Here is a 22,920-nt window from a genome sequence, read left to right as displayed (position 1 = left end):
GCTTCATTCACCGCCACTCTCACTCACACCACTCTTGTCTCACATGAAGTCGGCATTTATGGTTTTTCACATTAAAAGTCTTTCACTTCCGTTCTATTTTAATTAGAAAATTAAAAACTTGTAAAATTCTTTGTTGTGTGTGAAGAAATGTGATTAAAATGTCTATATTTCACACACAGCCAAACAATTACAACCCCAAATGGCCTGATAGGACTCTCTCACGGCCCTTTTTTTTTGACCCACGGACCTTTGTAGGTAGAACATGCAATCTCAGCAGAGAATGAGTTAAAATAAAGGAGCGTGTGAAGTCCTCGGTGGAGCCTCGGTCCGGTCCGGATGCTGCTAGCGACGCCGCGCGGAGGGCGCAAACCGCAGCTCGAGAGAGAGAGAGAGAGACAGGAGAGAGAGAGAAGGAGAGAGAGAGAGAGAGAGAGAAGAGGAGAGAGAGAGAGAGGGAGAGAGGAGAGAGGGAGAGAGAGAGAGGAGAGAGAGAGAGGAGAGGAGAGAGGAGAGAGAGAGAGAGGAGAGAGAGGAGAGAGAGGAGGAGAGAGAGGAGAGAGGAGAGAGAGAGAGAGAGAGAGAGAGGAGAGAGAGAGAGAGAGAGAGAGAGAGAGAGAGAGAGAGAGAGAGCGCACGCTTCAGTGTTTTTCCGCTGCCGCTATTCCACACGTTGTTCCACAATGGAGACCAAACCGGTCATCACCTGCCTTAAAACCTGCTGATCGTCTACTCCTTCGTGTTCTGGGTACGTACCCCCTCCTCTCTCTTTCCCCCAACCCCCCTCTCTCCCTCTGTTTTCTTTTTTTTTTATCTAAATGTGGAGCGACGGGAGTCCATCTCGACCCCCGCGCTCCGTGTTTTTGTTGTGCGTGATGAAGCAGTGCGCGGCCAGCATCACCGAGCGATGCTTCAGGCTCGAAGGCGCGGATCGGACCGCGATCGTCTATCGATTTCTGCCGCGTTGGATGTCCGTTTTCCAGCCGTGCAGGTTGCTTGTGTATAATAATAGTGATGATGATAATAAAAATGCGGGCTGCTTGTGGGCGTCTGCGTGCGCGCGGCGCGCGGCGCGCATCGCATCATGGTCGCTGTCAGATGCGAACATCTCGGTCCGATCAGACCTCCGTGCAGGGCCCGGTGTCCGCGATCAGGCCCGATCCGAGCCCCTTTTCCCTCTGGACACACACTGTGCATTTCAGAGAGCCCTCCCGACAGGCCGATCCACCTCACTCAGACTGAACTGGATGTTTTTCACTCTCTCACACACCGCTCGTTATTTACCACACCCCAAAATGAAATCCTGCACACTGACACAAGCTGTTTACCGGATGCAATGGCCTCGCGCGTCTTTCTGTTCCCTAATATTTAGCATTTAGATGTGCCGTGCATTTAATTCATTTGCATACGTGTTGAAGTTATAGTGCATTTTTCCCTTTATATATAAATTATTGTATATTTTCATTTATATTACCGTGATTATTCTATGAGCATCTGGAAGTCTTTGTCTATATTTATGTATGATATTTAGTATAAAATCTGTCTGTGTGGGTCACATTCACCTCAGTCAAAGTGTTGCAGTTTGAAGTTATGTTGACTTTTTCAGCCCTTCATGTATAAATTGAGACCGAAGCCGGTGTTGTGGTCCATCATGTAGGAGGACTGGAGACCTGAGCTTCACGCTCCCCTGCTCCTCGGACTTCTCTTCTGAAAAGAGATCCTATCGGTCATTGTTCCTGAGCCTGCTGGAGACGGCCTGCGGCCATGACACCCTGCCGTTTTAGGGTCACGGCCACGAGTGATCGGATTACCACGGGGGCTGCCGTCACCTTCACTTCTCGTGCCTCCTCCAGCTGATCCCTCAGATGTCGGTATTTCTTGGTTTCTTCTTTCAGCAGTGCTGTGGCCTGGGATTACTCCATAAAGGTTTTTATTCTTTCCTCTGTCCTGATGGACGTAGAAGCAGGTTGTTAGTTCGGTCTCTATTGTCCACCTGCAGCCTCCGTGGAGGTTTAGCCTGTGTCTGTAGCCTCAGTCTCCCATGATGCCAGAGGAGGTTGTGATGACTGGCAGGACACAGGTGCTGATGGTCCAGTTCTTCCCATTCAGCTGTCTTCCCAAGACGTGCTCAGGCGTAATGCTCTTCATGGGAACTTTTCATGGTTTCCATTTGCTCCCATGATCCGTCGCTGTCCTCAACATCTGTCCTGTAAACATCTGGCGGTCTTACCCTTCAGCTCTTCAGAGAGCTTGTAGCTCCGTCCCGGTATCGACGCTGCTGAAGGGTAAATCCGGGGTCAGTGGAGGCCTTCGGGTCGGGCCTGAACACTTCCTGTCTGCCTCACTCATAATGGATGACCAGGAAACAGGAGTCACTCTGGTTCAGAGGACGCCCGGTTACAAACCAGTTGTTGGGAACTAAAGAGCAACCAGATGTGAGAGGATGAGCTTGGATGAAGAGAAAATTCAGAATATTGACTTTGTAAATAACAACAAATCAGCCCTAGTAATGATTATCAATGTCACTGATGTTCTACTGTATCTACTGGTTTTTTCAAATAGGCACTTCTTATTTAAAGTTGTGTTTTTGTGTTGATTCCACATGTTTGGCTCCTGCATTTGGTTATTAATAATTAAAAAAAAAACCAATTACACACCTTTTTTAAAGTATAGTTTTACGCTGCTCATAAGAGATGCAGGAAAGCTTCACTCTCAAGAAGCTCCTCAGATTTTATTTCTCTCTGTTTTATTTCCTCATTCTACTGTAGGGAATTCATTACACTACCGCAGCTGATTTTTTTCCCTCTTCCTCGTTTCATAGCTGTGCTCTGCGGTTTGGTCGGCATATTTTTATCATCATTATTCCGTAAATTGTTTTATTGATTACCAAATTAGCGAGGAGCTGCAGATGATGTTTGAAAATGGTGATAAATGCTCAGCGCCTTCCAGAGACTCCTTCAAACCGCTTCTTTTAGCCCGACAGGCAACCCAAAACACAAACGTGTGCAGTGGTTCATCATGACAGATGAGCTCAATGCACAAATCCTAGCAACTGTGTGGCAAGAGCCAAAGAATTTAATCTTTCTGCTTCATGATTTAAATGAAAATGTACAAAAATACAGTAAGACACGGAGGAGTCGAGCACACGATGGGATTTCTACACAGTGATTCTTCTGACGCAATGTTTCAGTCTAGATGGAAACAAGTCTGAAAACAAAAAGCTGGTTACACAAAGGACATGCTTCTTCATCAATAAGATTGTGAAGATTGCGTTGGTATTGAAGTCTTGATTCTTTCTAAAGTGGATTTGGTGATTTAATCTGCTGTTACATATTAGGGCAGATTTTTACTGTAAACTAGACAAATAAATGATCCCTGTTGTTACAAAGGCTTGAATCCAAATGCTTTTAATACGCAACCGTACGAAGGAGGAACTCTGCCGGGGCTCATGTATCACTCCAGAGCCCAGTCAATACCTCCGGTGGACTTTCACTGAAGTCCTCTGCAGCTCGTCTTCACACCAAAACGAGTTATTATTACAACGCCGCGTTCGCGGTGCTGCTTGGTCTGAAGAAAAGCTTCTGCCTCGCTTTATTTAACACCGGCATCTTCGGATTTCACCCACTCCAGATGAATTTGGGGAGAAGTCACTTTGAGATGAGGAGTAAAATAATATTTCTCCTCGTCTTGTTTTCAGTGCTTTGGATTTTCATCTCTATTTACTCTTTGATTAGCAGGTTTTTCTTCAAATATGATCTGACATCTATCCAGCAAGAAATAATAGGAATCGCTGATCACATATTAGTCAGGCTAAACACAAAAGCGTGTGACTGAATGTCATTTTTAGCCGTAATTGAAGATTATTGAGGAACTTCATTCTGCCTGGCGACAGCAAGGAAAACAATTGTTTAATAAAAGCAAACAGGAGGGCTTTATCTGTTTATAATGTGTTTGGCTAAAACTCTGCTTCCTAAGGAAGGCTCTCCAGCTGTACGAAGTGAAAAGAGATTTTAATATTTGGCCTTTAGCTACTGAAAGCTGTAAGTTAGTGGAGCAGAGCTGGAGCTGGGAGCGTGTCCTCACCGCTCGCCCTGCAGTCTTGCTCTGCTGTCACCGATATGAACTTTTATATTTAGTCTGGATTGGATGGTCCTCTGGCTCGGCGGCGTCGGGTTTCAGGCGCCCGGAGTGCTGAAGTGTCTCGCGGCTCGGCGGGTCTGGGAGAGGCCGCCGGCACCGGGCGACCTCGGCGTCGGGCCTCGGCTCCACCGCCGGCGGATGGTGTGAGAAGCACGGGCTGGCAGGACGGCGGCATGCGGAGCAGGTGGCGAAGTCTGCGTTGTCTCCTCGCCAGCATATTTTGTCATCACACCTTCTGTTTCTTTATTAGGCCGGGGGAGGAAAGAGGGGGCTTGGGGGGAGGGGGAGGGGCCGTCCGTTATAGACTCGGCGCTGTAACCAGGGTGGCCGGCCGGGCATTGGATTTCAAACAAAACGTGCGGGCGGTGGGTGGCCGGGAGAGGAGGAGGAGGCGGAGGAGGAGGAGGCTGTTTGGAATTCAGCAGCAGAAGTCTCAGAGCAGAGATGGTTCAGTCCTGCTCGCTGGGCCTGATTTCCCAGTTGCCTTCGATATTAACACTTAAAGCGGAGATGGTTCGATCCTTTATCTATCTGCAACAGAAAATCTGTGCCCGAGACGTTTTGTTTGTGATGCCTCAGGGCGAGAGCAGTGAGTGTGTCGTTATCTGGACGGATGAAACGACAGCATCCTGGTTGACTGTGGACGGTTTGGATCAGGAGCCTCCTCTATTACGTTCTGCTGGGCTGGAGCTGAAAAGGAGGCCGTCCCCCCCCTTTCTTCTGGTCAACGTATCCCCTCCTCTGCTGGATTACTCCTTCTTTTGAGGTTTTATTCTCAGATGATTAATGATTAAAGCCACATTGTCAATATTTTAGAAGTCCCAGTAAAATAGGGCTGCCAACACACACACTGACAGTGAAATTTACATGATGAACGCTCAGCTCACACACAGAACCGACTCGGTTTCATGACAAGTAGCTGACTGTCTTCGTATTGGACTATAATTTTTTTGCGCAAGTTAAAATTGCTTCATTATAATTGGATGTTGTTAAAAAGCCAAACATTTCATGTTACCAGTAACATCAAATAAGCTGAAACCATCCCTGTAATTCTATAAACTGAGACGAGGAGTGCTCCGCTGCAGCGGGCCTTCTGTGTGTGATCCAGTGAAACAATGACCGCGCTGCTTTATGGCAGAACTCGATTTTTATAATGATTTTTGCATCAATAAAGTGATGAAGTGTATTATTTGTCAGGTATTTAATTTGGGGCATTAGCCCATAAAAGACGTTCATCCGTGAGCCAGCCGCAAACAGTATCTCACCGGAGCGCTAACTGTTGATCGATGATGATCCCGGTTTATCATCCCTCATGAGAAGCACATTAGAGTCTAGAAGAAGAGACGGCAGAGATTCATTTCAGGAATTGCTAGGGAAAACCAAATCGGTTTCAATGTCGGGAAAAAAAGCATTTAGGTTAAATGTTTCTCTGATAGCTCTAACCTTTGATCATTTACTCTTCCGATCAATACTGTTTTTACGACCAACCTGAACAATCATCATGTGGAAGGACTCAATGATGGACTCTGTAGTTCTTGTTTTAGTGACTTTCAGCTCTTTGTTTTGATTCAGCCGTCTGTCAGCTTGTGTCGGTGATGAGCTCAGATTGAGCCACCGAGCTGGAAGTCCTGGTCCGTTCAGACCTGTTTCTCTGAAGTCGGTGAAGACGAAACACAGAACACGGACAGCATCAAATAATTAAAATTAGATTCATGGAAAGGCCAGAACTGTGACCCTCCAGTCACTGTTGATGTTTTCCTGTCTGCCCGCTGTGGAGATGCTCATTTGAGATGGAGCGTTGGTCAGTGTGACGGGGTCTGGAGTTCTCTGAGAAGGAGTTGACTCCGATAATCAGTTTCATGTTTTGAAATAAGTTTAGCCTGACAATAATCCTGCTTCTGTTATATTAATATGCGTCTTTCATGTCTACATGAGGCGTCATCAACCTTCACAGGGTTGGAATTGTTGTAATGGGATGTAAAAAGTGAAAGAATAAAAAACTAATCACTGACCTGAGTCAGGAGAGAGTTTTGTGGAGGTTGTTTTCTGTCAGCCGAGACAAGTTTGAATGAGAAGTCTGATCAGTCAGCTTCAGTGATCTCAAGTCAACTTTAGAGAGTTTTTGACAAACGAATTCCAATTTCATGAATTTGAATTTGTTATTACAAAAAAATAGTGTCAACTTTAACATTTCTGTGCCATACAGAACACAGAAACTTGGTATTGTCTTCTGTTGGTATGAAAACTCTTGTAGCTTCATTAAGAACTGTGGATAGATATGTTGGAACGGAGTGAATGGGAGCGCAGAGGCTGGGGATTTGTCATGGTGGAAACCTTTGTCCAGCGGTGATGAGCGCTCGCTGCCAACGGGGGCAAAGTGTAAATGCTGTTACTGCCATCATTAACCTGCTCAGCCAGGCCGCCTCAGATGAAGAAAGCCTTTTAATATTATCAATTACTTGTTTTCCTTTTCCAGACTTGTGGCTAGAACTGAACTGCAGAGAGCCGAGTGCGTCATTGTTATCAGTTTTGGAGGTTGGAGATATTCTTTGCCCCCCCCCTCCTCTCTCGCCAGAGGGCCTGGCATCGGGAGGAAAAACAGCCTCGGCTTGGAAGGAAGGAGATTAGTATGATGAGTCGGCCCTCGCCGGAGTCAGATCATCAGCAGCCGTTCCACACCCCGCTCTCTTTCCGATGCCAGCAAGACATCCCCAGCTGAGACACACGCCGCCTCAGCTGCCTCGTACAACACGCTCTTTTATCCGCAGCCTTCATTTGAAATGCTAAGAGAGGCGCAACAGGAGGAAGCGTCTCGCCTCGGATCAAAGAGCGTCTTTGATTTGCCCTCTTTTCTCTCTCTCTCTCTCTTGCTGTGTGTGTGTGTGTGTGTGTGTGTGTGTGTGTGTGTGTGCAGGCATATTCATAGAGCAGGTGATCACCATCCCGTACTCCAGATAAATTTGTGTCTTCTGTCTTCCGTCTCCTCCTCCTTACTCTAATTGCTCTCCTTTCTTGTTCCACCTTGATCCTCCTCCTCCTCCTCCTCCCCCTCGCCACGCCGCTAAAACACAACTATTGTAGTTCCGCAGGAGCGCGGAGATAAAGGCCCGTTCCCTGCTTTCATTCCGCTCCCTGTGCTTTCTCTCTCTCTCTCTCTCTTCACGTTCATCTGTCTCTCCACCCGCCGCCCCGCAGATAACAGGCGCCATCCTGCTGGCGGTGGGAGTATGGGGGAAGCTGATGCTGGGCCCGTACATCTCCCTGATCGCCGACAACTCCACCAACGCCCCGTACGTCCTCATCGGCACCGGGACCGTCATCATCGTCTTCGGCCTGTTCGGATGCTTCGCCACCTGCAGGGGGAGCCCATGGATGCTGAAGCTGGTGAGTGGGGTAGCAGCAGCAGCAGGGGGGGAGTGGGTGGCGGTAGAGATGCTGGTCAGTTCGCCTGGGGTTCGGCAGCCAGGAAATAATGGCTGACCTGTAGGGATGAGGCGTTCAGCCACCACCGTTAACGGTGGACAAGTGTGTGTGAGGATGTGCTACCGCAGGCAAATCATATTCAGCTCAGGCAGACGGTTCACATGCAAACTATGCAAATCTCTCTCTCTCTCTCTCTCTCTCTCTCTCTCTCTCTCTCTCTCTCTGTAGTACGCCATGTTTCTGTCGCTGGTCTTCCTGGCTGAGCTGGTGGCGGGGATCTCTGGGTTTGTCTTTCGCCACGAGGTCAGGAAACAAATCAAACACTGCGATCAGTCTATTTTTCCTAACAATGAAGCCACACACAGTCAGCTGACATTCTCATTTGTTTACAGATCAAGGGAACCTTTCGCAGAACCTACACCGACGCAGTCCTGAACTACAACGCAGAGGACGAGGCGAGCCGCGCTGTGGACAACCTGCAGCACCGGGTGAGTCTCGAGTCCAGCCCGGAGAGAACCGCTCAGGAGCAACGGCTCTAAGTGATGAGGAGAACGGTTAGTTATGCCAGGAGCCGTACAGGAATGTCTCAGCAATTAGGTCTAACTGCTGCAGAGCGCAGAGGAGGACTCTGACTGATTGCAGAGTCTTGATTGATGTGATGGAAGGACAGGAATATGGATGAGCCGGCTGAAAGGCGTCACCGGCGCCGGAGTCGAGGAGGGGAAGAGCCGCATCCATCTGACACCCAAATGACAGCTGACAGCCGGAGAGAAAGGAATGGGTTTAAATTCTGACACCGGCAAAGTGATCGGCTCGCAGGCTGGTTGGTTTAACTCCGGAAAGGAGCTCTCAGGCAGCGGACACCATCACTGTGCAGAGGCAAGGACGGAGAATTCAAATAGGAGACATTTTCCCCCGGTGAGCAGCAAAATAAATGAACAGATGAATAAAACTCTGGAATCCGGCTATGCGGAGACATGACTGAGCTTTGTAAAAACTAATGGCACATGGTGGCACAAATCTTAGAGATTCGGGTGACGGTGGTGGAGAGACGGCTCTCAGCTCTTCGTCTCTTCCTGTCTGCTTCCAGCTGCGCTGCTGCGGCGTCTATAACTACACCAGTTGGTTTGCCAGCGTGTATTACCCCTCTAACGGCATTCCTGCCAGCTGCTGCTTCAACTCCTCCGACTGCAACCCGGAAGACCTCCGCAACACAACTCTGGCCCCCAGCAAAGTCTACCACCAGGTCAGTGGTCGCCGCCGGCGCCCCGCCCCTCGAAGGCTCCTTGGTGTTTATCATCTGACGCACCGGCTCTCTTCTCCACACACTAACACCTGCCTCAGATACTCTCCCAGATTCCAGTCTTACCCCTCGTTTGCACGTATCACAGCGTGTCCCTCCGCCCTCTGCACACTAACCTGCCGCCTGCCTTTCAGGGCTGCTTCGAGCTGGTCACTTCCTTCATGGAGACCAACATGGCCATCATCGCCGGGGTGATGTTTGGGATCGCCTTCTCTCAGGTACGCCTCGAAAACGGAGGCCGTATTGAAAGTTTTACCTCGCAGCCGGTCCCTGTGCTGAGAAGCTGTGATCTTTGATGTCTTCCAGCTGATTGGCATGTTGCTGGCGTGCTGTCTGTCCAGGATCATCACAGCCAATCAGTACGAGATGGTCTAGCTGATGTGATGTGGCAGGTGAGGAGGATTTCTCTCTACCTTTATGCCGTCTGCTGTATCCGTGGTGAGAGAGCAGGCGGAGATCAGCGCAGGCCAGAGCGTAAAGCCGCCGGGAACTTCCGGCGCCGGCTGTTGTCCCTGCAGATAAAGTGCTGCAGCACAGGGTCGTAAAGCGGGTCCCACGTTCTGAATGCGACCGCTGAGTCAGGAGTCTAAAGAGGCTTGTGAGCGAGAGCGAGCATAATGAAGTCTTCCCACAAGGGTTAGATGTGTCAGGAGTGTGTTTCAAGACCACAGCCGCCCATCCTTTGAAGGCTGCTCGCATCCATAAACAGTTTTCCCGGTGCAGGCGTTACCGAGCTCAGCCGCCCGACCCCGGTCTGCAGACGGTTTTAATCTTCCTCTCCTGATCCGAGGCTAATGTCACCTCTCTGCACCTTCCTCCTCCGCCGGGAGGGAAAACATGTAACACTCAGGTCTCAGCTTCACTATTCAGAGGAATCTATACATTTTGTGCCACTTTGCGTCTCTAGCAGATTTATTTAATCTTGTTTGATTCCTCCCTCGCTCAGCGCCGCCTTTCTTGTGCATCTCCGGCAGCTCGCTCGTCCTCATATCTCTGATTCATCTGTAAAGGCGTAAATGACGGTTGATGTCTGACTAAGAGTTACAGCCAAAGCAGTTCAGTGCTATAGAATTGGTTTTCAATGCTGTGAGGGAGTTGAGGTATTTATTAAATATAAAGGAATTAAAATGTATTTGAACCAGTGAGTCTGTTGAGCCAGTTTACAGTAGAAATATTATGAGAGACTCAGGAGTCTGAACGTCTACCAGTGTTTCTTCTGTAACTCTGTGGCCCGTTTCTGTCTTTTCAGGGAGATGAAGAGAAGACGGGTTTTGTCACACGAACAGAGTAAATCTCCACGAAACGCCTGGATTGGAATTGGAATCGATCTCCCTCCGTCTCTCTGCCTGCGATCTCCTTAATGTAATATCTTAATGTACCTTACTGTAAAGCACCATTCCTTGACTCACCACAGCTGCATCAGAGCTTTCCACACCGCGCATCGTCTCGTCCCGGGTCGGTACGGCACACAGCGAGCAGAGCGGGCGGGCCGCAGCATGCTCCACCGAGCGTCGCTCCAAGACGGCCGCACACCTTTGTACAGAATAACACTACTGAAGCTTGAAAGTGTTACTTTGATAGGTTAGGCGTAGTTTCGCATTGGACTTTGCTATAGCGCTTCATTGTATATTCCTCTGGTTGTGACCGTTTAGTGAGCTGATTACGTGTCCTAATGCGGAGGATGTTTTTTTAGTTTATATCAAAAATATGGATCTGGTGAAGAAAACGAAGGGAAAAGTTGTTGTAGAGTATTTTTACCTGAAGATGAAGTATGATATTTTTTTGCTCCAAAATATTTAATTGAAGTAAACGACAGATGAAGGCTGAATATCAGTGAAAGATTTAATCTGAAATGAATGCACAGGGTGGTTCTGTGCTGTGAAGCTTTAAATATGGATCAGCTTCATACAGAACAGTTACAGTCAGTCAGTTCTACGGGAAAATCACAGCAACATGTGACCTTGAGCCTGAAGGCCTGATGACATCCACAGTAAAGCAATAAACTGTTTAATCGCAGCTCACAGCCCTCAGTCTCAGTTTGATAACAGACATTCTGTTTGTCGTGGAAAAGTTCAGGTTTGACAGAAGAAAAAAAATAAAGAAACGGCGACTCGTTCAACAGAGCTGATCGGTTTTCTGTCTCAGACTCTTTAGTTTTGAACGGCGCTTTCAGAGATCAGTTTTTTTTTTAAGATTACACATATCTGCTTTCCCTTCACAAGGTGATTGACTACTTTGATGAATTTATTCGACAGTGAAATCAGGCCTCCTCAGGGTCTTGCTGTGAGGAAGAGACGTTCAGTGTGCAGAAGGAAGCTGATCAACCAGCCAATAAGAACTGGACGGTACATTTTTTTTTTTAATCTCAGAGTCGAACTTGTTGATCTTCCGAGTTCTTCTTTTCAAAGAAAGACAACACGCAGCATCTTTTGTTTTTAGCCTACTGCGTTCATATCCAGCCACAGGGATCACGACTTGTGTTCTCCTGGACTATAAAGCCAGCAGTCTGTTCCAGAGAGAGGTCAGGTCAGAGGTCAGGACTCAGCGTTCAGCCAGTATCTACCAGGTTCTGTGTCGTGCTTCGCCCCGCCGCCATCACCTCCATCTGTAGATATGTACTGCAAATGTAATTTATATGACGTAACGTTTCTCATCCTGACGCCCTCGGTGTTGTGTCGCGGTTTTGAATCCGCACTCTGTGCTGTTTAATCCGTATTCGTTTGATAGTTTATAGGAAGCTCGCACTGGAAAAATACTTGTGGCCGATGTTTCGTTGGGAGTAGAACACGCAACACGTAGCTGTTTCAGTTCAGCGGTATATTTATTCTAGTTTGGTCGGCAGGTTCACACTTCGCTTCCACCAAACCAGTTCCCCGTCTCTCTTTCAGGAGTGCGTGCGATTCTGTTCGTCTGTGACCGTGTGTGTGTGTGTGTGTGTGTGTGGTGTGTGTTTGTGTGTGGGTGTGTGTGAGGTGTGGTGTGTGAGAGGTGAGAGAGAGAGGAGAGAGAGAGAGAGAGAGAGAGTTCCGGTTTGGTGGAACCTGTTGTCTTCAGTTTTGGTCAGTATTTCGTTGTGGCTTTTTTAAAAAAAACTTTGCTCTGAAGCTGTAAATTTATTTAGTGAATGTATGTTTTCCAATACTCTGAAACTTATTTTACTTCTCTAACAGATAATGTCCTGTAAATACTACATTGTAATACCATCCCGCTTACACATGGGGTCACTAGACACTCGAGAAGCACCATGCTGTCTACTATCGACTAACTCACCATCAGTGGTCTTATTATCAATAAATATACTGAATAACTCTGTTGTTTCGGGGGTGTTTGTTTTTCTGCTGGTGTTGATTTTGGACTGAAAATAACTTGTAATTTATTTAATTCAAATATATTTTTGTGCTCTTTTATCCATTTTCAGATATTTTCACAGGGACCGTTTCTGACATTAAGACCTTGTGAGGACTTGCTTTATGAAACAAACACTGTATTATCTTTGGAAAACTTTCTGAAGTGATTGTCTGTGATTTAAGTCGGGACCAGGGTTGATATGTTTAACCTCAGGAGTTCATAAGGTCACATTCATGGCTGACCTCAAATTATATAGTGATAAATGCTATAAAGCTAATTATGTTTCATTTTTCAAAACTCAAAATGCCTTATGTTAAGTAGATGAACCACATTAGATAAAAGTGAAAAGTTGGATGATTTCTGAATTCAGTTTCCCACCACCACACCACCAACAACAACAACAACACGTTCCCATTGACAGTTTTCTTTTGACAAAGTGTCTTTGACAGTCCGATATTAGATCTGAAACACTTCCTTGATGATAGTTGAATGTATGAGACGGAGGGGCTCCTCGGACAGGGAGGTTTTGAGGATATCTGGTGGAGGGCTCCACCAACCTGCCAACGAAGAATGAGACGGAGTCTCATCAGCTCCCAAATACAAGAATTTAAAGAAACTGAACATTCCCTAATCATAACTAGAGTCTGAATAAAATAATCAGTTTATAAAAAATAAAATTAAAGAGAACCTCAAGCTGGGGGTTAATATGAACAATAACTAAAGAAAAAGAAATAAACATGCAGTGGCCATGTCTCTGGGGGGAGGAGGGGTGTTTCTCATATACGCCCTTCTCCAGATGGAGAACCACGAGCAGCAGTAGGTGGAGCTGCTCGTTATTAATAATCAGCAGGGGGTGAAGGAGGGCGAGAATAATGAAGAGGGGGATTTAATAAGTGCCTCATGGTCGACCTGGACTCTGGACTCTCTCTGTGTCACGAAAGAAGCAAACATCATTCACAGTTATCAGGAAACAATAATAAAAATGATGAAATGTAATTGTTTTAATGGCAAAAGTGTGCGTGTTTCACAGAGGAGAACAGACGCACCAACGATGTTTTTTATTTTTTATTTTTTTTATTCCATCCTCATCCACATGATGGCGCTTGGGTATCGGTGGAAAACGGAACTCCGAGGACGTTGAAAAAAAGGAAAACGCGGAGAGGAAACCGCATTCGTGGGAGCATCGCGCGCACACACACTCCCGTCCGTCTCTCCCGGTCCTCCTCCTCTCCTCCTCCTCCTCCTCCTCCTCCTCCGCCGCCGCTGCTGCGGGCTGCATCGGAAACAAGGCAGGAAAACAGAGGACGGAGATGGAGGAAGGGGGGGGAGGGATGGAGGATGGAGGGAGGACGGAGGGAGGAGGGGGCGGAGAGACGCCGCGCCGGCCGACAGACGGGGCTCGCTCCGATCTCGTTACGCAAATTACCGGCAGAGTGACGCGGCAGTGGGTCCGCTAATGGAGCGTGCGTGCCTCTGGCTCGTGCGCCCTGCCTCGACCGCGCCTCCGCCTCCTGACTGCACATAATGGGTTATAGGCTAGAGGGAGGCATTCACCGGGGAAGCGCTATTACTCACGCAGACACACAAACCGGAGTCCGGCGCGCGCAGACACGTTCGTGCGCAGCCAGTCTAATTACGGAGAGGCGAATCCGGTCCGCGCTTCTGTTTTTTTTCACGTTTTATTCTCTCACATTCAAAAGGCGAAGCCTTTAGACAGCCCCGGACTGGTTTTTTGCACAGATTTAGAGAGATTTGATGGTGAAAGCGGGTCGTTTTATAAAGCTTCCTCCGGGATGAGCGCGTGATTCCTCAAAGACATTAACCGCCCAGACTCTCCTGCAATTTGCATTTTGTGCGTCTTTTATTCCCACCGGAGCCATAAATAACCCACGCTGAAGAGGAGTGGTCATTCCGGGATCCGTCCTGCATGCTCTTATATCATGGCTGTGATAGCATAAGGTCCGTGGGCCAAAACCGGCCCATCAAGAGACTGAAATCCGCCCCAATAAAACTGCTAAGCAAATTGTAAAAAAATTATAAGAATACATTAATTTTTTTCCACACATTCTTGAACTCATGCTGTCAGAGTGAGCGTGTAAGAACATGCAGGAACGTTTTATGTTTTCATTTCACTGTCTATCAGAACAGATCATTAAAACTGGGTTTATGATGAGATTCCAGTAGGTTTTGGTAGTACCATAATGATGAAAATTACATTTTAATCATATATACTCTGCAACACAACAAGGAAAACTTGAAAGGGCAAGTGGCAGGTGAGGTTTTGAGTGAGATTCCAGTCAGCCGACTGTTAAAGCTTCAACGTTTTCGATTCCAAGTTGATGCCAGGAGCTTAAATACTAAAGACCCAAAAATATCAGCCAAGACCAGAGGCATCAAAGCTTCTTTCTCCTTGGATACCCCAGATTCACGCTGCGTTTCCCCGGCGCAGCACCATCCCTCAGTTGACCCATCTGCTGAAATAAAGGTTTATTTATGATCACTTCTTTTCCTTAATCAAACCTCACAAAGCCAAAATCAGTTTCTCATTAAATCAGTTTTTTCTTTAGCATTACTGCATCTAAAACATGCACGCTGAGCAGGACTGGGTCTGGTCACCAGACTGGAAAGGACGGTCCTGCACCTTTGCATGTCTCTCCACTCCAGAGTGACCTGAATGTAATTATTGTGCCGCCATCACGCACAGCAGAAAGCCTGATAGCAGATTACTCATTGTAATCAGGTGTCTTGGAGCCGTGTGGCATGTGAAGCACGCAGGGCAGCGGCGCTCCGGGTCCGGGACTGCTCTAATTACTGAGAGAAGATCAGTCACAAGCCCAGCTTTTCATTTTCAATTAAAGCAAAAATAATTCAACCTTGTTGGAATATTTAAAAAAGAAATCAAACTTCCTCAATAAATGAGAATGTAACCTCTTTTTTTTTTTTGCAATGCATTGTGGGTTATAGGGCAGTCACTGAAATGCTTGGAAATCTGGAAAATTAGAGTAAATTTGAGCATATATATGAATTATGTGCCACCTACCTAAAGACCGACAAAAAGAAACATTCTCTGGAGTGGCACTATTATACTGCATAATGCAGTAAAATAGGTAAATATGTTTAAAATCTATATTTGAAAAACACTCAGAGGCTTTGCACCTCTAAAATAACCGACACCATCCATCAGTTCAGCTCACGCGCGTCGAGCCCTGGTCTTGAAGGGACACTGTCCTACATCTGTAAGATGACTTCCGCCCCAGCTCACCTGAATCCGAAGAATCCGTCATCATCAGGCCTGCAGAAAGCCTGATGGCGAGTCATTCAGTGCCACCATTTGTCTCAGAGCATATGAAACATGAATTCCACCGCCAGAATTTGTCACACCTGGTGCAAAATGAGGGGAAAAAATACACCTTTTACAAACTCCTCCATTTGTCCTAATTTCTGCAACCGCGTTACTTAACACAGCTACATTCAACCGTAGTTTAACAATCTACTGATGCTATCAGTATATGACACTCAAAGAAAACCGGCTGTTTGTAGAGCTTTATCTCTGAAATGAGGCATGTGATGCAGCTCAGTCATGTTTCTAGAAGTTTCCATATGAATACTGACCCTGATTTTTTTTTTTTTTTTTTTTTAGTTGTGCTTGGCCTACATAAGTAAAGAACCACATATTAATATTTTTTAATCTAAAGAACCAGGTGCCTAAACTCTCACCCCTCTCAGACTCTGGATCTCTTCATGCTTTTCACATTCATCCATTGGTTTTAAAAATCACGATTTCTCTTCTAATCGGAAGATATTCATTTGAAATATCAGTTTTTTTATATGTCTGCAGCTGTTGTCCCTTATGATTTTGCTCTAAGACCCATTTTACGAGGCTTTCTTGTCTCGTCACACTTATTTTAAATCCAGGAGGCTTTGGGAAGAAAAGGCAGCCCCATGGCCATGAGACTTCAGACTCTGGAGCGCCCCCGGATGGAGATCCCTGCCCCCCTGTCTTGCAGGGAACTGCTGATGATAGCACGAATCAGTTGTTTCTGTGATGAACTGCACAAATTATAATACTAATTGAGTGGCTCACCCGGCTCGGTATAAAGGAAATGTTTTCAAATGGTGGTTTAATCAGATTAAAACTCTTATTAAATTCATGACAGGAATTACTTTGACTGCTTTAATGTGATCTTATTATGAATTTCATTTTCAAAAACTTGCAGGGGGGCAGTAAAGTGCCCTCTCCGTGAAAGAACCACACACACACACAGACACACAGACACACAGACACACGCAACACACACCGTGATACCGCAGGCCTGTCCTCTTCCACCTGTCTCTTCTCCGTGAGCTGTTGTTCTTTGCCGCCGTTGCTCTAGATTGTTGTTGCCGCTTCGCCTGCAGCCTGCCTGCTGCAGTCAGACGCCCCGCGCCGCCTCGCACTTTTCAGCAACGCGCAGTTGTGATGACAAGTACGAGAGTTCCCTCTCAGCTGCCTGTTCCTATTGCACGGCGCGCCGATCCTCCCTCCCGCCCCGGCACCTCCACTTTCTCCCCTCTTCCTCGCTCTTTGAAGCCTCCGGATGATGATGACACCCGCCGTAATCGGCGGAGGCTCGGCTCCTGACATGACACACAATCGAGAAACCCTCCCCAACTGATCCGGGGCTCGCGCTCGCATTGAGGCGGCGGCTGCGTCCTCTGACAAGCGGAAAGGCCTTCCGCGGGAAGAACAGAGGGAGTCGGCGAGGTGGGGCCCGTGATTGACGGGCCTGTTGAGAAAGCCGAGCCGGCGCCCGGCTCCTATCTGATCTGTGCTCGGCGGCGGTGGCACAGTGGCTCGGCTGACCTGCTTTTCCTTCCTCTTCCTGCCTCCGACTGGATCTGGGATCTGCTTATCTTCAGAGGGGGGCTGAGATTAGTTCATACGTGTTCCTGAAATGTTGCTTCCAGCCAAGATTTGGTATGGAGGGAATGTGGAAAGTGACTAAATACTGTTATTCCATTTGAAGCAGCCGTTCCTCCTCAGATTTCAGAACTGACTCTTGCTTTCAGCTTCCTTTCTTTCACCCTCAAACGGTTATTTATCAGCTCGTTGACCAATGTAATGAATCTTGATGCTGTAATCTCTGAACTCTTAAACCGCATTGAAATTGATTCATGTGTGAATCAATCAGGGGCGATATAATAAGAATTTGTGGACCTTCCTGCATAGATAGTGCTTCACGTCTGCTGGGGATTTGACGATAGTAAAGATACAGATTACTTATTATCGAACAGTTGCATTATTCTCCGGCGAGTTTAAAGCCAGTACGGTCACTGAGACCTGGTTTCTGACAAAGTGTGCCAGGCCAGTGTCAGAAGGAATGAAGAGACGAGGGACATGACCATGAAAGGGCACGGAAGCCGAGACCAAACCAGAAAAAAAAAAAAAAAGAACTCACACAGCAGGTTTTCCATTCCTTTTCACATACTTTGTTCTTGTTGAGCGACAATGTTTGAATGCTGATTCATTTCTCTGTGTCGGAGACAAACTGTACCCATATGAAAACTTTCCTGGGGCATGCAGTTTCAGTCAGGCCACATTTCTGTGCCAGTCCACTGGCACGCTGCCGCTGATCTGTTTCAAGATCCCTGCAAGGCCGCTGATACATTTCAAACAACTTTAATGCATTTAAACTTCAGTGTGGGCTCTCCAAGCTTGTTTTTCACATCAGAAATAAGACTGGATTCTTCGGGCAGCCACTCAAAACATGATGCCCCGCAGTCTAAAAAAACCAAACAAACGTCCGTGAGTCGACCTCTGACCCCCATCGAAAGCTTGATCGAGAGAACGAGCTTCAAATACCAAGAGACTTTGTCATTCTGGAGGCGCGGAGTTCCACCTGTAAAAAAAAAACAAAAGATGCCTCAATGTCTTTCAATGAAACTCTTCAGGAATTTTGATACAGGAGAACCTCAGGAAGTGAAAAACCACGATGACCTATCTGATTTTTACTTTTACAGCTTTATAGTCTAGAATCTTGATGTGACTCATGGGATTTATTGGTGGCAATATGACCCAGAATTATGTAATGAAGATATTGTGAAATACACAATGGAATAAAATATCCTGCGTGACAAAGTGATCCAATGTGATACAATGACACCAACAGCAATAGACGTATGACGATATCACACTTTATACCACATGATCTGGGAAGACACAATGAAACCACGGCCTGAAGGAGTCAATCTTTACCCAGAATGCATTTAGAGACAGTAAAGTTGAATCATTGTAAATTCATACATTGAAACTGCGACTTTGTGCAAGATACCATTTCATTTCAATTGTTTTTTTCTTTTTTATGGCTCAAGACTCTTCCAAAGTGACGGCGGCCGGTGGAACTTAGGTCTGAGTTATCAGCACCAGCTGCCACTATGGCCACCGTACACATTTCAAGCTAAAGTGGCGTCAGCAGTGAAGATTATGACCCCGCTCCGAGGCCTGATGGACGATCCCCCCACCTCTGTGTGACCCATATAACATATTATGTAATGCGAAGTCGTTCTGACCGAGGTGTCAGGCTACGGCAACGAAAACATTGCAACATGCAGGAGTGCGTTAAAGACGATGGACTCACTGTTTGTCCAGCTTCAGCGGATGATTAGAATAAATGTGAACACACTACCATCAGTGATATGTGCATCAGCTTCTCAACCTTTATGATCAACTCGAAGACACTGACTAATGTGCATTAAAAAAGTCCCTGAGAGAACCTCTGAGTAACATTTCCTGTCTGGGGATGTTGCTCATACGCATGCCTGTTGATAGTCGCGCTGCAAAAAAACATGTTTATACTGTTTCACCTTGACCAGAAGTGTTACCAAAGCTCAGATTTCAGGCTCAGTCCTCCCACCAGCGCATAAATGTATGAAGTGCTAATTGCCGGGCTATTTTTTAATGCAGGGGCTGTGTGGGAGTCCCCCTGTTTACCGGCAACAGAAGCGGAGAGGAAAAGCAGCTATCCGCCGCCACTGCTGGAAACCGGCTGGTGCAACAATTTGGTTTTTAGTGTAATCTGAAAAAATCCAGTCAGTGCTTCACCTGGGTTAGAGACTAAAGATACCCCGAGGAGAAATCAAGCGGGCCTGATGGTATTCCTGCGGGTGTGAAAGGAGAACTCAGTAAAGAGTAAACTTGCCCTTTTATGATATTTTCACAACCTATTTTATCACCGTAACTGCCTTGTAATTGGGCACTTGAAGCCAAGATGTATTTTTGGTGAGATGCTTGTTAATATGCGCCAATTACTTTACACAATTTCTCTACTAATTGGATTATTAAGATGCCTATTTGTTGCTCCAATATCAGTGAATATTCTGGTAGATTTTCATCTGGTAAGGTCAAACGGACCACAGGAATACATTTTGTGAAGAGGAAAGTCAAATTGATATTACTATAATCACTACCTTCTGCTATATTTCAGATAAAATACACTGAACTTTAAAACAAAAAAAATCGTTATTTAACTGATTTAGATTGACATTCTACCATACAGTAAGAAGAAGCACTGTTCTTGGCTCAGTAGGATGTTATTTAATATTGTGAGCACTGACCCACTGAAGAAAAACTCCTTTTAAAAGTTCATATAACATATTGTGTATCAACTGAGCTGTTCACACCTCTGTCTTTCGGAACATAACATATCGTCCCTGAAAATCGAGCGAAATAAAGGATTGAATTTCTTGAAAATCAGTGGGAAGCCAGTCTGGAGGAGTAACAGGTGGCGTGGGCAGAGACAGCTCGAATCTGAAAAGTCGCTATGACATTGAGGCAGATCGACTGCAAACACATGAAGTTATAAATAAATGATCGTGGACGGCTATCAGATGACTTCCAGGAGGCACCACTGTAACTTTGAATAAAGTCCAATCCGACACTACGTGAGGCACCAGCTGCACATGTTGCTTCTGCTTTGTTTTTTTTAATCCGTGAGCCTCAGTCTCGTCATTGGCGTCCTCTCTCCGCTCGTCCCGCCTCTGAAGCGGGCACGGGCCGTGTGATTGGCTTCACTCGGAGCCCGAGCGGTGGGCCGATGGCTCGGATAATGAATATTCATGACACCGGTCAGCATCATCTCCTCCACACGCTGCAGCTGCGTGGCTCGTCTGATCCGCGCGCGTGTGTGGGGTTGATGTAACGCCGCTCGGTTCTTTCTTCGCAGAATAAAGCGCAGAGAGGCTTCTCTGAGCACAGCGCACGGTGAGTACGGGCTGTGCGTAAATACGCACGGCGTCACGCATTAACCCTCAGCGCTTGACAGAAGATGCTTGTTTACCGTGAAGTCTGTCCGATCTGTCAACTCGTGGCCACTCCTACATTTACAAACCTCTGTTCTGTCGGGTGCTATTTCAGGTCACTCGGGTCCGGTTACGCTCGGAGGAACCCGACAAACAGGTCGCGAGGACCGCCTCCGGCTGAACCACCTGCTTAAAAAGGCGCGCTCATCGCCACAGTTCCAGCAAGAAGGAAACGAGCACGAACTGCCAAGAAAGAAAGAAAGAAAGAAAGGCGGGGGTGAAACTCCAGGAAGTGAGGCCAACCAGCAGCAGCACTCGTCTGATTCACGGACAGCCAATCCCCGCTCCAGCTCCAGACAAGCAGCCTCTTCTTAAGCCGATCAGCCTTGAATCAGGCACTGACACAGGAAGAAGAAGACCTGGTACCTTGCTTTCTCTTTTTTTTTGTTCCTGAAGGGATTAAAACAGAGAAGACACAAACTCGTCGGCATGATGATGCAGATGCAAGAGACCCCCAACCAGAAGAACTCCCTCTTCAACGCCATGAACAGCTTCATCGGCGCCGTGAACAACATGGACCAGACCATCATGGTGCCCAGCCTGCTGCGCGACGTGCCCGTGGACGGGGACAGCGAGCTGAGCTCCCTGAAGGCGGACATGGACGAGGGGGACATGTACAGCCACTACCAGCTGCTCAAGTCCATCCGCAGGGACTCGAGTGGGGCGTCCGGTGCGCCGCGGCGGACGAGAGGCGCAAGGAGGGCATGAAGATCAGCCGCACCAACTCCTCCGCCTCCACCTCCTCCTCCAGTCCACCGCCTCCCTGTCGTCCTCCGACGAGGACGACGACGACGAGGAGGAGGGAGAGGACCTGGAGAAGCAGTCCAGTTCCACCTGGTGGGCTCCAGGGAGTGCTGTCCAAGCTGACGCAGCAGGGCCAACGGCCTGACCAGGCGCTACAAGAAGGAGGTGGGATCGGAGGCTGGGGCCAGTAACACTCAGAGGACACTTCATCCTGAACAGGCTTCCCTCTTCACTCCCCCCTCTCTCCCCTCTGCTGGCCGGAGTGCCTGAGCTGACTCTGCTCCAAAGCCGCCGCTGCTGCTGAAACTAACGGACAGACTGTGGAGCTCTGGAGGCGCAGCAGCCTCCTCTCTCCTCTCCACGGGCCCTCCCGGTGTCGGTCTACTCTGCTGTCAGGACTGGATGTGGATGTGTTGATCCTGTGGAAGCTTTTTGTTCCTCAACTCTCACGCTTTGCACTCAGATGTTTTGCACAGTGTGCATTCAGATCAAGTGATACACAAATGAACATATTTAATACTTTTTTTCTTTTTACTATTTAAAGTGTATTATTACCTGTATGTTTAAGAGCCTGTTTTTATTTCAAAGTTTAAAAAGGAGTGGATGGTGTGATGAGATGGCATTTACTTTCGAGCTGCCCTTCTGATGGGGGATATTGACAAAAGACTTGACATCCTGTCTGTGGTGTCGATGATGTCGGGTGTGTTCTGATAGATCTGTGTATGACGATTGATCCTCTTCAATCGACGTGTCTGGTGTGTGTTTAAATTGCGTGGAAGGAGGCAGATGCTTACGTAGCTGTCCATGATCTCCCCCGCGTCCTACATGGCCAGTGAACTGGAATCACATGATAATTCTCCTTTTTACGGAGATAATGAGGGTTTCCATGAGATGCTGTCATTGTTGTCACTGTCTTCTCGTCTGTTTCTGTTGTTGTGGTATTACTGTTATGAGGTCCATCTGTCAAATTCAGCAAGTGCTTTTGTATGCAACATGTGCACCATTTTTATACTGACATTTGTTTCAAGAATAAACTTTTATAAGAATTTACTCCTGAGTTTTGTGATATGCGTCAACTAAATGTGTCTATGTGTTTGATTCTGAGTAAAGAGTAAACATGAGTGAACTTTGAAGATAATGGGATGGTAAACTATCATTTTTTATTAATTCGTAGATATCAATTTACAAAAATAACGTATTGTGGAGCATCTATTTATAAATGAGAACCCTCAAAGTTCTTTAAAAGTATTTTGACTTTTATTTTAACAGGCCAAACTTTGGACAGATTTCAGGTTATCCCGCATAAACTGGCTAACAAAATTAAGAGAAAAATTAATGTCTATGCATCTCATGATGTGAAAGTATATCTCTCCATCCCAATAACTTAAAACTAAGTATTAAATTATTTTTGTATAAATCTATAATCACATCTTCTTGACTTTCTTGTCTTCACCATTACAATTTTGTGTTTGCTCTCAGCCACCTGAATGAAATGCATGAATGGCATTATGTAATATCCTAAAAAATAAAATAAGGAACAGGAAAGGCTCCTCTCCCTCCAGGGAAAAATGACAGCTAAAGGATCCAACTGTTTGATAATCTTTGTTCACATTTGTAACCAGTAACAG

At 46.7% G+C, this 22,920-nt stretch overlaps 1 protein-coding gene and 1 pseudogene across 1 annotated transcript; both read left to right on the top strand.

Moving 5' to 3' along the window:
* Positions 1–641: 641 nt before the first annotated feature.
* LOC115384762 (tetraspanin-7-like) lies at positions 642–10,868 on the top strand. Its single transcript, XM_030086996.1, is given in 9 exon segments — positions 642–714; positions 717–745; positions 7,333–7,521; positions 7,789–7,863; positions 7,953–8,048; positions 8,651–8,806; positions 8,998–9,081; positions 9,170–9,255; positions 10,113–10,868. Coding segments are annotated over 8 exon segments (732 nt in total). The 5' UTR covers positions 642–680; the 3' UTR covers positions 9,239–9,255; positions 10,113–10,868.
* Positions 10,869–20,870: 10,002 nt separating this feature from the next.
* Positions 20,871–21,498, top strand: LOC115384761 (mid1-interacting protein 1-B-like; annotated as a pseudogene).
* The last annotated feature ends 1,422 nt before the right edge of the window (positions 21,499–22,920 follow it).

Source organism: Salarias fasciatus, unplaced genomic scaffold (genome assembly GCF_902148845.1).
Source record: "Salarias fasciatus unplaced genomic scaffold, fSalaFa1.1, whole genome shotgun sequence".
Lineage (NCBI taxonomy): Eukaryota > Metazoa > Chordata > Actinopteri > Blenniiformes > Blenniidae > Salarias > Salarias fasciatus.
This window is presented reverse-complemented; position numbering and strand designations above follow the sequence as displayed.